At 49.2% G+C, this 15,530-nt stretch overlaps 7 protein-coding genes across 7 annotated transcripts; 3 read left to right on the top strand and 4 right to left on the bottom strand.

Moving 5' to 3' along the window:
* Positions 1–97: 97 nt before the first annotated feature.
* N7446_002302 (uncharacterized protein) lies at positions 98–1,579 on the top strand (the record flags this gene model as incomplete). Its single annotated transcript, XM_058511051.1, has 1 exon — positions 98–1,579. One exon carries the CDS (start codon positions 98–100, stop codon positions 1,577–1,579), a length of 1,482 nt encoding a protein of 493 aa, XP_058376587.1.
* A 223-nt stretch (positions 1,580–1,802) lies between these two features.
* On the top strand, positions 1,803–4,373 carry N7446_002303 (uncharacterized protein; the record flags this gene model as incomplete). The annotated part of the gene is made up of 9 exons (XM_058511052.1): positions 1,803–1,843; positions 1,890–2,012; positions 2,062–2,159; positions 2,213–2,362; positions 2,409–2,947; positions 3,002–3,272; positions 3,324–3,499; positions 3,550–3,733; positions 3,792–4,373. 9 exons carry the CDS (start codon positions 1,803–1,805, stop codon positions 4,277–4,279), a joined length of 2,070 nt encoding a protein of 689 aa, XP_058376588.1. The 3' UTR covers positions 4,280–4,373.
* A 52-nt stretch (positions 4,374–4,425) lies between these two features.
* On the bottom strand, positions 4,426–5,808 carry N7446_002304 (NAD(P)/FAD-dependent oxidoreductase; the record flags this gene model as incomplete). Its single annotated transcript, XM_058511053.1, has 2 exons — positions 4,426–5,523; positions 5,599–5,808. The coding sequence occupies 2 exons, from the start codon at positions 5,806–5,808 to the stop codon at positions 4,426–4,428; spliced, it is 1,308 nt and encodes a 435-aa protein (XP_058376589.1).
* A 759-nt stretch (positions 5,809–6,567) lies between these two features.
* N7446_002305 (uncharacterized protein) lies at positions 6,568–8,464 on the bottom strand (the record flags this gene model as incomplete). Its single annotated transcript, XM_058511054.1, has 4 exons — positions 6,568–6,740; positions 6,799–7,721; positions 7,805–8,277; positions 8,327–8,464. 4 exons carry the CDS (start codon positions 8,462–8,464, stop codon positions 6,568–6,570), a joined length of 1,707 nt encoding a protein of 568 aa, XP_058376590.1.
* Positions 8,465–8,778: 314 nt separating this feature from the next.
* On the top strand, positions 8,779–9,657 carry N7446_002306 (uncharacterized protein; the record flags this gene model as incomplete). The annotated part of the gene is made up of 1 exon (XM_058511055.1): positions 8,779–9,657. One exon carries the CDS (start codon positions 8,779–8,781, stop codon positions 9,655–9,657), a length of 879 nt encoding a protein of 292 aa, XP_058376591.1.
* A 125-nt stretch (positions 9,658–9,782) lies between these two features.
* N7446_002307 (sugar porter family MFS transporter) lies at positions 9,783–11,459 on the bottom strand (the record flags this gene model as incomplete). Its single annotated transcript, XM_058511056.1, has 3 exons — positions 9,783–10,951; positions 11,021–11,203; positions 11,264–11,459. 3 exons carry the CDS (start codon positions 11,457–11,459, stop codon positions 9,783–9,785), a joined length of 1,548 nt encoding a protein of 515 aa, XP_058376592.1.
* Positions 11,460–14,223: 2,764 nt separating this feature from the next.
* Positions 14,224–15,473, bottom strand: N7446_002308 (uncharacterized protein; the record flags this gene model as incomplete). The annotated part of the gene is made up of 4 exons (XM_058511057.1): positions 14,224–14,442; positions 14,502–14,567; positions 14,666–15,328; positions 15,390–15,473. The coding sequence occupies 4 exons, from the start codon at positions 15,471–15,473 to the stop codon at positions 14,224–14,226; spliced, it is 1,032 nt and encodes a 343-aa protein (XP_058376593.1).
* Between the last annotated feature and the right edge of the window lie 57 nt (positions 15,474–15,530).

Raw genomic sequence — 15,530 nt, forward strand, 5'->3', positions numbered from 1 at the left:
GTTAACGTCGATATACGATCCGTTGCTTTGCTGCATGTGCAGAACCAGCCCGTAATTCAAATGTCACCTTTCACAGCTTCATGACACCACGTCCGAGATGTCTGCCGATCTACTAGCAGAATTTGGCCAGGGCTCTGTCCGAGCCAGTGGCTCTTCTGGCCAGCAGAACCAGAAAAGTGCATTCTTTGATGACCTGAATCAAGAGAATATCGATTTCTTTGGAGCGCCGGCAAGTGCTTCACAGCACAACAGAGCTGCGGGTCCAATCCCGAAGACAGCTGGGAACCATTCCGCTGCTCAAAACCCATGGGAGTCCCATTCTCAGCCGAAATTTGACTTACCCCTACATCAAAACAGTGATGTACTGTTCGATGCAGCATTCGACACACCAGCAAGTGACGCGGATGACGACTGGGGTGAATTCGAGGGACCGGAATCTACTTCCCAGCAGGCTCCCAGGCCCACGGCTCCATCACAGCAGTCATCAATAGCTACATTTCCCAAATCACAACCTTCACAACCTCGACGAGATGCATTTGGGACCTCGGGGACGGTTAACTTGCTGGACTCTCTCTCAATAAGCGACACGACACCAACGCTGAACCAGGAGACAAAGGTTCCCCCAAATAAACAACATTCCAAATCTAATAATCAAATCCAACCAACATGGGATGATGACTCGTTCGGTGACTGGGGTGAGTTCGCCGACGTACCCGCTAGCAAACCTCAACCGAAGGTCTCCGAGAAAAAGGCAAAACCACCTATCAAATCTAGCAACCCGCCGGCATCAATCTGGGATGATAACGCCTTTGATGATTGGGGTGATTTCACGGATGGGCCCAGTGCACCACCGGTCCCCAAATCCAATCCGATATCGCCAACAGTCACCAGTCCAGCACCCCGAAGCTTCGTCTCTGGAAGCTCGGCATCTTCGCCTATCGTCCGCCCAACAAATATTCCACCGCCATCTGTACTTCTCGAGTTATTCTTAGATGTGTTTGACCATCTACAAAAGGAGGCCACACTGGTCAAATCCCAACTACGATCTTCGCCATCAAACACAACCAACCTTTCCGCGACTGCGTCAAATATCCACAATGCGCTTGAATCAGCTGCCCGTGTGATTGCAGGGCGAACTCTCCGCTGGAAACGAGACACCATTCTCAGCCAGAGTATGCGAATCGGTCCTGCTCGTTCCGGCAAAGCAGGTGGCATGAAACTCAACAGCGTGAATAAACACGAGAACATCAAAGAAGAACAAGATGCCGTCAATGTTCTTAGCCTTTGGCGCGAACGGGCGGCGGTCTTCAATGCTGTTCTACAAGCCGCCGGTCAGCGGCCCATTCCCGCGGTCCCGGACCCCAGTGCGCTCAAAGTTACTGTGGCTCGGTCGGACCAAGGAGCGTTGAAAGCTTCCCATTCATGTGCACTGTGCGCGCTCAAAAGAGACGAGCGGGTCTTACGGGTGGATGAGTCGGATGTACAAGATAGTTTTGGCGAGTGGTGGACAGAACATTGGGGTCACACGCACTGCCGACAGTTCTGGGAGACTAATCAACATCTCCTCAGGCAACGATAATGCGTTTATAGACAAATAGTTAACACGATGACCCAATGCTAAATGATAACCGGGAAGGGGCCCGATATCTTCTCCACCTCGATAAGAGGTCACCTTTGCCACTTTGTGATTCGTTTGTGAAGCCGCCCCAATCATAGTTCTAACTTCCTGGTTCACCCCCGCATTTTCACCATGTTAACCCTTGTATCTTGTCAACTTGTCAACTTCGCTCCAATATATACACATGGCGGGTGATGGAAGAGTCGCAAAACGATCTTCGAATGCGTTAGTGAAAGCACTTCCGCGAAAGTCCGGTCGCTAACTTCATTAGTTGTGTGCGATGCCGAAGACAAAAGATCAAATGCTCCGGATCGCAGCCCTGCGATGGATGCAGCAAGCGCAAGCTTTCATGCATCTTCAATGATAGAGACCAGAAGATACTGGTCACAAGAGGGTAGGTCCAATGCAGAATCTGCCAGTTCAACGGCTAATGATCGACACAGGTACATCATGGAGCTGCAGCAGAGGATTGCGCTTATAGAGCAGTCCGAAAAGGGCCAACGGAGTCCTTTCAGTTCCAACTTTGATACACAAACCAATGGTCTGTTTAGTCTTGTGGCATTCTAGCCGAATGTCCCTGCTGATTTATTACAGATCCAAAGGATCACGAAGATGCATCACTGGACAGAATTACTCCTAAGGATCAAGATGAGTCCCAGGACTACGAAGACCCAGATTCTAGCTTGACAAACCCGCTCTCAAGCGGCCCTCCTGCCTTCATGGCAGCGGCGAATGGCCGGACATGTATGTCTTTTTTATTTCTTGCAACGTACAATTCTAACGACACCAGTCTATCTTGGAACATCATCAAACTGGTCATTCACTCGGCGAATTCTTAGCCTAGCGCACCATCATGCCTATCAGGAGGCACTGTCGCCAGAAGCTTTACTATTTGACGAAATGACTTATGAACTCCCGTGGGACGGGTTACGAACAACCCCGGGCCCAGATGTTCCCGTCGTTCCTACTCGCGACCACACTATGTATCTGATCAACGCCGTCAAATTCCGCTGTGGGCAATTGTATCACCTCTTTGAGGAAGGTGAGTTCATGGCCTCATTACAGGAGTTTTACTCGGGAGATGGCCACACCATGACCAATAGTCTATGGTACATCCATTTTCTCCTGATCTTGGCGTTTGGGAAAGGATTTGTTCAACCCAAAGCTCAAGGGAAAAAGCCGCCTGGGGTTGGCTACTTTGTCAAAGCTTTGCAGCTTCTACCTGACCCCGGCGCTCTATACCGTGATCCTATGGTGGCGACAGAAATCCTCTGTTGCATCGCGTTATATTCCCAGTGCATTGATTGCCGCACATCGGCGCACAACTATGTAAGACACTCTGAGAAACGGAGTTGCGTAATACTTGACTGATAAAATCTCTAGATTGGGCAAGCCGTGCGGATGGCCATGGCACAGGGAATGCACACTAGGATGCCAGTCGAAGATTTGGGCCATGACACCGTTCAGAGATGTGGCAAAATCTGGTGGACAGTTTACATTTTAGACAGAGAAATGACCTCTCTAATGGGTCTCCCTCAGTCTATCAATGATCGCTACGTGCAAACCCAGCTTCCCACATTCTCAGACCAAGCGGAGACCGTGTCTCTCGAGATGCATATCAAGTTGTCTCAGATTATCGCAGAGGTCAACACCAGTAAGACCCATCGGTCACTCTTGCTATTGATATCATATAACAGCTTAATAGAAGTATATGCTATCGACGGACGCATCAATCGAACATTCCTGCTCAGCACTAAAGCCGCATTAGCGAATATTGCAAGCCTTGCCGATGAACTTCGCGAAGCAGTACCGTTACATTTGGACCGAGAAGTGAGCGGTGTTTCACGAACGTCGGCCTCTTTACACCTTCTATATCATCAGGTATGTGGTTCTCTATGAACGACAAAATGCGGTCGCTAACCTTAGTCAAGTGTATTATCCTCGCAACCCGACCTCTATTATTCTGCTTCCTCAAAATTCAATTTGAGTCACCAGAATCCTGCCTAGCATCCTTAAATGCATCCCGCAACGTTCAAAACTTGATGCAAATGTGTCTTGAATCTGCCCAACACATCATCAGTATTCTCCACAGCCTACAGATCCAAGGTCTCCTAGGTATGAATCCAAGCCAGCTATCCTCCCCGATATATTCAGACTAACTCTCTGGTTCCAGAAACTTTCCTTCCCTTCGACCTCGAATCCCTTTTCGTATCGACAGTGATCCTCCTACTTAGCCCGGCAATCGACCCCCGCTTACTAGACAGCCACCCCAGCTGGTTGGAAAAGGCCTACGCAATCTTCGATGAAATGATCGGAGACGGGAACCAAGTAGCCAGTTTCCGGCGGTCAGAGCTGCAAAGACTGGACGAGACCTTGAGTTGCATCTCTCGGGGTCAATCTCGACCTTTGACAGTGCCTAATTTCTTCCACCAGACTGATGTTCTTCCTAATCCGCCTTCTCCATCTTCGACATCCATCCCGGAGTCAATGCCACAGCCTCTTCAATATAATGCTCTTCTCAGGCAAGATCCTGTGTTGGATGGAGAGTGTGATTTCGGGACAATGTTGACTTCAGCTGAAATTATGGCTGTTGCGGATTCTATTGAGACGTTTGATACCGAATGGGTGTCGAATGCGATGGTTGAGCATAGTATTTGGTAGATTGTCATGTGTAACGAATGTGATGAATTTCAATGTAACTTTGTCCCAATGTATTGGTATTCAATTGGAAAGACTACTACAAAATCGAAACTTGAATGGGAAAGATATATAAGAGCTGTATAAATCAAAAATTCTAGCGAAGCTATCTAAAGCTTAGACGATCTCCCAGGTCGAATCTCAGCAAGCTCCTTCGACTCTCCAATTCTCCAACTAACATCACCACCCCAGTTCCCCTTCTCACCAGCAGGCTTAGGCTGCTTCCACCTCCACCTCTTAATCTGCTGCTGTCCAGCACCCAAGAAATCCCTAACCCAAGACCCAAAGATAGGGAACATTTTAAACCCGTGCCCAGAATCACCAGAAAGCACAACAACCGAATCGGAAGTCTCAGGAAGATAATCAATAATAAAGTCCGAGTCATCAGTATCAGCAAACCAACAAAGCGACCTCCTAACCAACGGCCGATCCTTCAACGCTGGAAGCGTATGAGCCAACAACTTCCTCATCTGCTTCTCATCATGCTCAGGTATAAACGCACTCTCCTCCAACGAACCAGGCATATGCGAAATTCCAGTCTGAGCATCGGTATTGACATACCCACCCCCCATAGGACAAATCTTCAACAGGTTCGTCTCAGGATCAGGCTCGAACAGGAATCCAAGGTCGCGCGCATAGGTTACGGGAATATTCCGCAGCATGGACGTCTCCTCATCGGTCAGATGCACATGAGCAACAGACCACGACTTCGCAACGACCTTCGTTCCAAGCTCGGGAACAAGTCTGCCGACAGCACCGCCCGCTGCAACAATTACCAGCGAAGACGGGTGGAATTTGCCGTCTTTCGTGCGGATTCCGGAACTCTTTCTGCCCTTCGACGCGCCCACGTAGACGATCTCGTCGACTGCGCCGCGTTCGCCGAGGTAGAAGCGGACGCCGGCTGCTTGCGCGGCTCGGTACACTGCTGCCAGGGCGTTGCCTGAGTGCGCGTATCCGTCGAACCGGTTTAGGTAGCCGTTCCAGCCGGTTAGCGGGCCGTTTAGTTGCCAGCATGCTTCGCGGATGTCCTCGTCGCCTTTGAGAGGGACGACGTGCGGCTTGAGCTTGGTGTTTCCGTCTGCTGCGGCGCGGAAGCGGCCGAGAGTTTCGATGGCCTTTTGGGGCGCGTCGCCGGATACACAGTGGAGGAAACCGGTCTGGTGGAAATGGGGGGCAAATAGGGGGGTTTTCCAAGCGGCGATGGCTTTCTATAAGAAATGACGGAGACATTGGTTAATATATGTTTTTGGAGAGTATAGTATGCAAGTATGTATATAACGAACAATTGTCAGATCAGTATAGAACGGATCCTCATACTCCGCGCGAACAATCTTGTTCAGATCATTGGCGGCTGAGAAGCGCGGAGGGATATGATCATCTTTCTCATAGACGGCCACGTTCGTGAAGCCATCGCGAGTCAGATGTAGAGCGGTTGAGAGCCCAAAGGCTCCTCCGCCAACGATGATGATCGGGTCGGATTTGGAAACTCCCATTTTTGGTTGAGATGCGATTGAAATAATGGACCAGCCAGATTTGCCTCTAGTTATAGCTATCTATAATTCTCAGGTGTTGGCCCATACGGTAACCTGGCCGAACTATCTACAAAGTGCGGGGAGGGCGGAGAGGAGGCCGTCGGGAGGCTTCCCGGCGTGGATCGCGCGGTTTTGATAAGCTTCAACGTCGGATTTGATAAGGGTATATGTGATCCTTGAGTCTAAGACATTTAGTTTGTCATGTATGACCTGGCTTGGTGGGGTTAAGTGGCTCCAAAGTTATCTTTCGGCATGTCTCGCGGCCCCGGTCCCGTACTAATCTTGTGCATTTAGTATAAAAACGCATATCTTTGTTTATGTATCTAAGTTCTCTTTTGTCACCTGAATGAATGAGAGGAATATAATTTATAATGAGTGTATAGCGCAATGAAATGTATAGATCGAGAAGGGAGTAGAAGCCGACACCTTCGTAAGTACTCGCGTGACGAAGTTATCAACGACAAATTAACACTACAACCGGGCTATTTTTACTATTCCTGTGCCTAGCTAAGATCCTAGCTAGCATGCCGCTACAAGAATACACCTCTCTGTCAGGCGTAATCTGACTAGTACACCGATGCAACTAGCCGGAAATCAAGTCTGAGTGCTTTGAATTTACAAGAATGGTCATTGTAGGCGTAACAAAAGCGTGATTGAATTGTAAGAGCACATATTTTACTAAATCATCTATAGAATTGTTCATAATACATCCGAAAATCCTCAGTGGTTGCTGGGGTAAGTGAATCCTTCCTGAGGGAAGAACTCCTCCTTGATCAAACGCGGGCTGACGAAACGACGAAGAGGATCAGCGCTACCAGCCTTGTCGTTAGTTCCACTGGCGCGTGCGCCACCGAAGGATTGCTGGCCAATAAGCGCAGCAGTGGTTTTGCAGTCTATAAGAATAAGATGGTTAGCTTTGATCATATTTCATATCAGAATTATGAGACTTACTGATATAGAAGTTTCCAGCAGAGTATCGGAGAGCATCCTCAGCCTGGCGGATGGCAATCCGGTCCTTGGCGAAGACAGCACCGGTCAAGGCGAGACCACCTCCGTTGCGGTCAACATCCTTCAGAGTCTGAGCCCAATCGGCATCCTTGTAGACGTAGACAGTGAGGACAGGACCGAAGATCTCCTCGTTAAAGAGACGGTGGTCTGGGGAATCGGCCTGGTATACAGTGGGGTGAATGTAGTAGCCCACGGAACCATCATAGGTACCACCGGCAATCAGCTTCAGCGAGGGATCCTTGTTGCTGGCATCAATAATACCCTTGATCTTCTCGAAAGAGGCACGGTGGATCACAGGACCCATAAACGCAGACAAGTCCTTGTCGGGGTTTCCAATAGTGATTTCCTTCACACCAGCCTTCAGAGCAGTGAGGAACTCCTCAGCCCGAGACTCAGGCAGGTAGACACGAGATGTGGCAGAACACTTCTGGCCTTGATACTCGAAGGAGCCACGGATGGTGTGGTTAACGGCACTGGGGATATCGGCCGAGGGGTGAACAAGGTGGAAGTTCTTTCCGCTGGTCTCGGCCACCATGCGAGGGAACTCGCGGTAGGTCTTCTGGGCAACACCCTGTCCGATCCGGCCGAACAGAGAGCGGAAGACATTCGAGGAGCCAATAAAATTCAGACCGGCAAAGTCACGGTGCGCAAGCACAGTGTCGGTGATAGCCTCTGGGTCTCCAGTCACGAACTGGATAACGTTGGGTGGAAGACCGGCTTCCAGAAGAATTTTGTAGACCAAGTAGCTGGCGTAGACATTGGATGGCGAGGGCTTCCACAGAACGACGTTACCCATCAGTGCGGGTCCGCAGATCAGGTTTCCACCGATGGCTGTGAAGTTGAAGGGGAGACGGCGTAGACGAAGCCTTCCAGGGGGCGGTACTCCACACGACTGCGTCAAGTTAGTTTACAAATTCGTTATGTTGATAGAAGGATTTGTATAATTCACCTCCACATGCCATCACTGCCACGGGTAGGCTGCTTCTCCAAAATCTCACCGGCCCAGTTGCAGTTCAAGCGGAAGAAGTCCGCCAATTCAGCAGCGGCATCAATCTCTCCCTGCCAGATATTCTTGCCCTGGCCAAGCATAGTTGCCGCGATAAGCTCATATCGGTATTTGGTGCACACCAACTCAGCAGCCTTGAGGAAGATCGAGGCACGGTCAACAAATGGGGTATCCTGCCAGCTCTGCTTGGCCTCCAGGGCGGCGTCGATAGCTTCGTTCGTTTGTTCCTTGGTAGCGAGGGGATAGTTTGTGAAAGTGGTTCCGTGCTCGGCGGGTAATGGCTGATCCCAGGACTGGGAGCTTGCTTGGAATTTTCCGTCGTAGAAGAGCTCACTCCGCACGGGCATCTGAGAACGAAGCTTCTTCAACGCTTCTTCGACCTTTGCGCGCTCTGGAGACCCTTTCCTATATTCAGGCTACACTATGGTTAGCTTGACTTAGTCTTCATAGTTGATGTCCACTCACGTTTGGCTCGTTTCTGGCATCAGGAAGACGGAAGGGCATCGTAGCCTTAGAACGGGTCTGCATAGTCCCCGGAAGGGAGCGCAGATGAGTGCCAGTTGGCCGTGTGGCGCGCAATCTCATGAGGGAAGCTGTAGACATGGCGAATATCTTGTTTGATGGAGTCAACAGCGATGTGAACTTGAAGAATCATGAAATCGAGACGAACAGATGAATTTAAAGGTCAACCAACCCCTCGTGGAAGCATCGGGGGCTTGTCCGTTACCCCACAAATGGTATCTCATTCCGACCGAGCTATGATGCTCTGGTTAAGCTACAATGCACAATTGTTACTCGAAGTATGCGACGTCGGGAGGGTAGCCGATCCCCATATCGGAGCGGGTGGAATAGTCATTATCAGCATGTTTCCAGGTAGATAAGCAGGAGAGAGTCAGAACTGTGTAGCTTAAATCACTATGGAAATTCAATCACATCAGGTTCGTTGGAACAGTACACATCTGGGCCAACTGGTGGGCGATCTGGTTGCAGCCACAGTCTCCGCGACTCTCGTGACCCCTGCAGTAGCAATTATCGACCGGCAAGTCTCAACTCCAAGCGTGCTGATAACTACTAACAAAGCGCTTAGATCAATCGTCGAGCAATCTGCATTCAAACAGCCAATTCTCCACGGCCTACGCCGACATGCGATCGCGGCGCTGAAACAACCACACCTGTTTGTTTTCCAGCGCCCATTCGGCTATGTCTGGGCGCTCTACGCGGCCACTTACTCCGTCGCCAACGTGACCGACACCGTCAGTCGTAAGCTGGGGATAACCGCAGCGGGGACTATAACCTTTGCCACGACGATGCTGGCAAACGTCCCGTTAGCGCTGTGGAAGGACATCCGATTTGCGCAAATCTATGGCTTCGGCAAGGCTCCCGATGCCAAGACCGGCCATTCTACGCCGCTCAGACAGAACCGGTCGATCGCACGGGCTGCCGCTGCTATCTTTCTCGTGCGCGATGGTGTCACTATCTTTGGATCGTTTACGCTGGCGCCGTGGCTCTCAGCTGCTATCCCGGATAATCTGGCGGCCCATCCTCATGCCAAGCCGGTCATCACTCAATTGACTGTTCCTGTATTGACACAGTTGGTGGCTACTCCACTGCATTTGCTTGCGCTGGATATGTATACGAGGCAATATCATGTACCCTTCGTGGAAAGGGTCAAGCAGTCACAGCAGTATCTTGCCTCGTCGACTCTGACGCGTTGTGTTCGTATTATTCCGGCATTTGGAGTCGGATGTCTGGCGAATATAGAGTTACGAGCTGCCTTTCACGAGAAATTGACATGATCCATTGAAATACTTTCTACCACTCCTATCTTATATCTAACAAGCCACAGTGCCAAACAGTCACATCTATAGTCTATCAAACACCTTTATCCAAACGATCCATGAAAAGTCGCGTCATCTCCTGCTCAAGCGTGCTCAATCTGTGCATCCTCAAGTCCACCCTTCCCAGTATCATCAGGATAAGACAGCAGCTCTGACTGGAAAGGCATCTCCCGTGCAATCCTCACAGTATCGAAGACAGACTTCGACTGAACAAAGATATCGTCAATCTCTTCCAATGTGCGGCCCTTGGTCTCAGGACAGAAGAGGTAGAAGCTGACACAGGCGAAAGCACTGATACATGCATAGATAATATAATAACGCCAATGGATAGTAGCAAACCCAACAGGGCTCACTTCCGCAAGGACGAAGTTGAAAAGCCAGTTTGCCGCAGCCGACATGGCCGTAACCTTGGCACGGGTACGTAGGGGTGCAATCTCAGCAGCGTACATAAAGGGAACAAGGAACAATCCAATGGGGAAGCAGAATAAGGCGATGAAGTAGAATAAGAGGGATGCACTCGCTGCAGCGTGGTTACTCAGATCGCTTGATAGTCCGGCCAAACAAGCCTGGGCAACAGTCATACCGGCTGCGGCGGCGATAAACAGTGGACGACGTCCAACTCGATCAATGAGTAGAACAGCCAGACCAGCTGCCACGAACTGCCAGATCTGGAGACATCCGGTGATGATTCGGGCGATGGTGCCCGAGTATCCCAAATCATTCTGAAAGATAGTATCGGAATAGAAAGTGATGATATTGACACCGGTCATCTGCGCCAGGATGTTCACACCCACGGCAATAACAGTCCGGTGTAGATGGCCATTATTCGTGAGTGCGAACGGCGAGGAAGAGCCCGTTGACTCGTTGTTCTGATCCATCACAAGCGACTGCCGAATAATCTCCAGCTCTTGCAAGACATGTTCGGAGTCAACCGACTTATCTTCCATGCGGGCTAGCACTTCAGCTGCTTCATCCATTCTTCCAGCACGCGCAAGCCAACGCGGGGACTCTGGCAGGAGCAAGATACATGTCACAACGACGAGAGCGAATAGACCCTGGAAGGCGATGGGGAAACGCCAGCTAACAGAGTTGTCACTGACATAGTAGAGTCCGAATTCCAACCATGTTGCGAGGACAATGCCGCCGATTGCGAACCATCCTTCCAGCAGCACCATCCGACCACGGGCTCCTGCGCCAGATGACTCCGAGACGTACATTGGGATGGTGGCAGTGAAACCGCCCACGCCGAGGCCTATATATATTCAGGTTTGGTTAGGTCGTGATGATTGAGTCATTGATAGGATAGGTGATAAATCATTACCAGTAATGACTCTACCAGCAATAAGCTGACCGAGTGAGAAGGGAGTCGACTGGATAGCTATACCGACCAGAGCGATGCAGCCTGCCACGAAGATGGTCTTGCGGCGACCGAGCCTGTCGCCCAGAAAAGCGCAGGAACCGGCGCCCAGTGCACATCCGACTTCATAGATTGCGACCGTGGTACCTTTCCATGGTCAGCGCGGTCTTTTCTCTTAGCTAAAGTTTTCCTTGCTTCTAGCAATACCTTGAATAGTAGAATTGTGTGAATCTTGACTTCCGGTAGTATTGACAGTGTCGATCTGAGGGAAGACAGCAATGAAGGAACCCAGCGTCAATAGCCCATTGCAAACTGCCTGATCGTAGCCCTGGAGCACGAAGCCAACAGCACCAATGAGACCGATGACGAGGCTCAATGACTTGCCCCTGAGCTTGTCTGCCATGACAATTCGATAGATAGACTTCTAGCAAGAAAGATGTACACTCGGGTGAAAGAGTTGAAGAATTTCAATTCCTCCCGCGAACACGCGCAAGGGCCGGGGCAGATAACGGAACCTTGAAACACCCCACCCCCAAAGCGAGGGGCCCCAGACTCGTAAGTTAACTAAATGAACTAAACGAACTAAACTAGGGCTGGGGGAAGACAAGCTTACCAAGCTTCGGACGTCCACCGACTGGCCAATCATATTGTCTGGTTAGGATTAAGAGTGGGACTTAGACTTTGGACTAACCGTGACTGTCCCAACTATCCGCATCGAGTCCGCCCACAATATCTCCATAATTACTTTCGGAGTCGGCAATTGGCTCTGTGATTCCGAATACGGCCCATTGCTATCCTCCGGCCGATGGTCCAGATCCATTTCCCCTCTTGTGTGCTCATAGTTAGTTTCGTGTCCGAGGTTTTGCCTTGTCCTTCTTATCTTCGGTATTACTATTGTGCTTGCGACAAGTATCTCCGAGCTAATGTTATTGGTTGGTGCTTTATACTTTACATGTGTTCGGTCCGATTTGATTAACTCGCACCCCTTTGAGGACCATGAGGTGTTGTTCTCTTTAATCTAAGCATTGTCGTTTGTTCGCCGCTCTGGTTGTCTATAACATTTTGTTGAAGTAGGCCACCATTTCTACATGGGTTTCAGTCGCCACAGTCAGACCTTTCTAAATTGTACATGTAAGACCTGCACATTCTTGACCCCTAGCATGATCACGCCATTGTGGTCCTGAGTTCCTTTATTTTGCCTACTCGTTATTTTACAAAAAAAAATTCTCTTTCGTACCTCTTTTGCTTATCTTGAAAGCAATTATCAGCTAGTAGGTCTCCGAAGTTCCGACCTCGCATGATGCATAATCTTACATGTACCGCTCACTGACTCTGGGTGAGTCATGGTAAATGTATGTTTCCATCTATATAATTATGATTAACATATTACGCCGTTATCGACCCTCACAAGATGAGACCATGATGCCCCAATCAATACAGGACCGTGATACGCTGCGCTAAAATAGGGGGCTACTTATAATGTCTGCGGATTTCCGAATTCGCCCCCAGTCCTTCGACCTCAAAGAACCGTATGTCCCTATTGCTTGCTAGTCTCACCTATGTATCCAAAGAGGGTTCCAATTGGTAGACTGGCATGGCTCCTTTATTGGCGCGTGCCCGTTGGGCATATTCGGCCAGCAACGCCTCTTGCAAAATTGGAGTAAATGCACTCCATGTAAATGGAAGACATATTTATCTGATGCGATGCTTATACTTATCTGGTTCCACTTCATGCTTGTGCTCATCACTCACCTGGATCTTAATGAGAATTTATAGGAAAGCACTGACAGCGAACTGGACCCGGAAAGGGGTCCATTGCATCTTGATTTCGTCGCGCATATCTTGGTCACATTCATCCGAGGTATTAATGGCAACTGTACTGTTCTCATAAATATTACAGTGGAGTCTCTTTAAATGTGTGAATAGCTACTCAGAGTACTGCGAGTGCGAATCCTCCCCTTCAGTACTTTTATAACGTAAAAAATGGGTGAAAAGGTGAAAAGGTCAAAAGAGAGAAGCAAGGGTAGCGAAAAAACGATGCTTAAGCCAGTATACTCGCATCGAGGCGTGTGGATGTCATGCAAAAACTGACAAATACTTCATGAGTAGAGCTGTCTACAGTGACTTGGTTACTCGTATGGATGGAGTACATGTAGCATGGTTGTTGGATCATCCCGTCGCACCCAATCAGTTCAGCTTCGACTCAATGACAAGTCTACTGATCTCCACATGGTTCCTGCAAGATCTGCAACAAAGTTTCGTCATTATAATTGAACGGGTTGTACTCCGTTGTCAAGTTACGCTTAACTCTTTTCCGTTACTGCAACAATTCAGGCGTAACCACGGAACCGTGCTTCACGTTGAAGAGCCTCAAAGTTAAAAAAGTTGCATCATTTTCATCCTGCATCTTCGGCATCTTCCGCTTGCTCCAAAGGGAGTGGGGTGCGGAGTCCGGAGAAACTCAATTAGAGTAGGTATACATTCGCTTCGGTTGCTCGAAGTATTCGGGATACTATCCCTTTTTCTTGGCCTTCCAAGTATCGGTGTGAAAAGATATCAACAATTTAAAAACCCGGACATTCTAAAACCCCAGGTGTACCAGTGCACGAATCATTACTAGCATGGTTTACAGAGTAGGGCGTATAGGGCGCCCCTCTTTGAAATGTGTACAATTTACATGTCCCTACTAACCCAGCCCCCTTCGCTCCCAATATACTCTTGCCAGGGTGTGTTTTAGATGATAGTTACTCATTTGGAAACATGATGTTTCGAAGGATTCAAGTTCATAGATAAATATAGAACCGTTCGGAGCCCCCAACTTCGAGCCGCTACAGCAATGATCACCGCACCGCCTTAAAATGACGCAGAGGCTAGCCCCAAATCAACCTTGGCTGAAACATGCAAACGTGATATCAATACTGTAGAAATATGATTCAAAATGATATATTTGTATGATAAAATGATATGATGTATAATAAAGCAAATAATGGCATAATGGTAGGGGCCATGCAGATATACGCCTGTCAGATCCCACGCTGATCGTGACATTCATGAGTGTAAAAAGAAGGGCTCAAAGACAAAAAGGGCTGATCTTATAGGAAATAAAATAAAGAGAAAAAGAAATGTAAAGAAGAAATAGAAAGGAAAAAAGGGGAAATTTCCGAAATCTAGATATACTCATCATCCTCAAAATCCGTATCCAGAGACTGAGCTCGGGCTCTTTTTCGAGAGATTCTAGGGGTGATCGGAGTAGCGGGAGCAGGATCGGACATTGCTGAAGGCGTAGCACTTGCGCGATCTCGACGCTGTTGTTTAGTTTCAAGTAGTCGCATTTGAGCTTTGCACGCATTCGGAGAGTAAAATCTCGTAGCGCCCATTTCTTTAATCTAGAACCAGAATATGTTAATGCCTTCCCAAAAGCCTTTCCGGGCTTGCTAGATCTTACCATATCTGATAGGGCACGGTACTTGTCCCTTTCCCAAAGCTCATGTGCTTGAATAAGGAGCTGGACCTAAATTGACACTTGTATTAGACAAATGATCCAAAAAGTGATAAAATATGCCCAAGCACGTAGCTTTCAAGGTCATGAATAGTGGAACACATACTCACATCTGACTCGTCCCAACGCGCAACTCGCTCTCGCTTCCGACGGAGATGACGCATCTGCAAGCGCGCCTCGGAAGCATCTTTATTGAAATGCTGCATGAACATGTCACGGATAACCTTCCAAGCAACGCCCTGGTCTCGCAGCGTCTCTACAAACGAATCTTCATCTTCGGCCTGGGGATCACGACGTCCACGACCGGGAGCACGAGGCCGAGGCGGGATCTGTGGAGAGGGATGGCCATACATGCGCTCGAGCTCCATTTGCCGCATGCCCTCTGGGTTTGGGGCAATGTTGATTGGCTGATCACGGGTTGGTTGCTGCGACGAGATGCGTTTCGCGCGCTTGGGTGGTGGAGCTTGGGGCGACATGTTCGGCGTTCGGTCCATGCCCATCAGGGTGTTGTCTGGGGCGTACATATAGCTGGCATTTGGTGCTGAGGTCCGAGGGAATTCACTTGAGAATGGGGCGCTGATTCCCAGGCCTTGTGGTGCTGAGATAGATTCATTAATGCTGTATTGGTATTCTTGTGCATGGTAGTCCTGTGAGTGGTGACTGAGTGCTGGACTTGGCCGGAATGAGCTATCCGGGAGACTGATTGGGGTCAGGACGCTTGGTGGAACAAGAGGCTCTGTGCAATATTGGGGATTGACTCCCATGAAAGGGGACTGTAGTGTTGCACGGTCAGCTTGGTTCTGAATCTATACAAAGTCTCGACAAATTGCATACCGCGTCTATGGGCCAATTAGCCGGTATACTTTCATAGTACTCCCGCAACTCTTCCGAGCATGGGACCTCAGGACGACGAGACATGATTCTGACTGGTTGCCCTTTAAGATGAAACACGCCTAGTAAATCACCGTCCACTGT

This window comes from Penicillium canescens (genome assembly GCF_028828765.1).
Source record: "Penicillium canescens strain IBT 15451 chromosome Unknown utg000002l_segment0_segment0, whole genome shotgun sequence".
In the NCBI taxonomy this organism is placed as follows: Eukaryota; Fungi; Ascomycota; class Eurotiomycetes; order Eurotiales; family Aspergillaceae; genus Penicillium; species Penicillium canescens.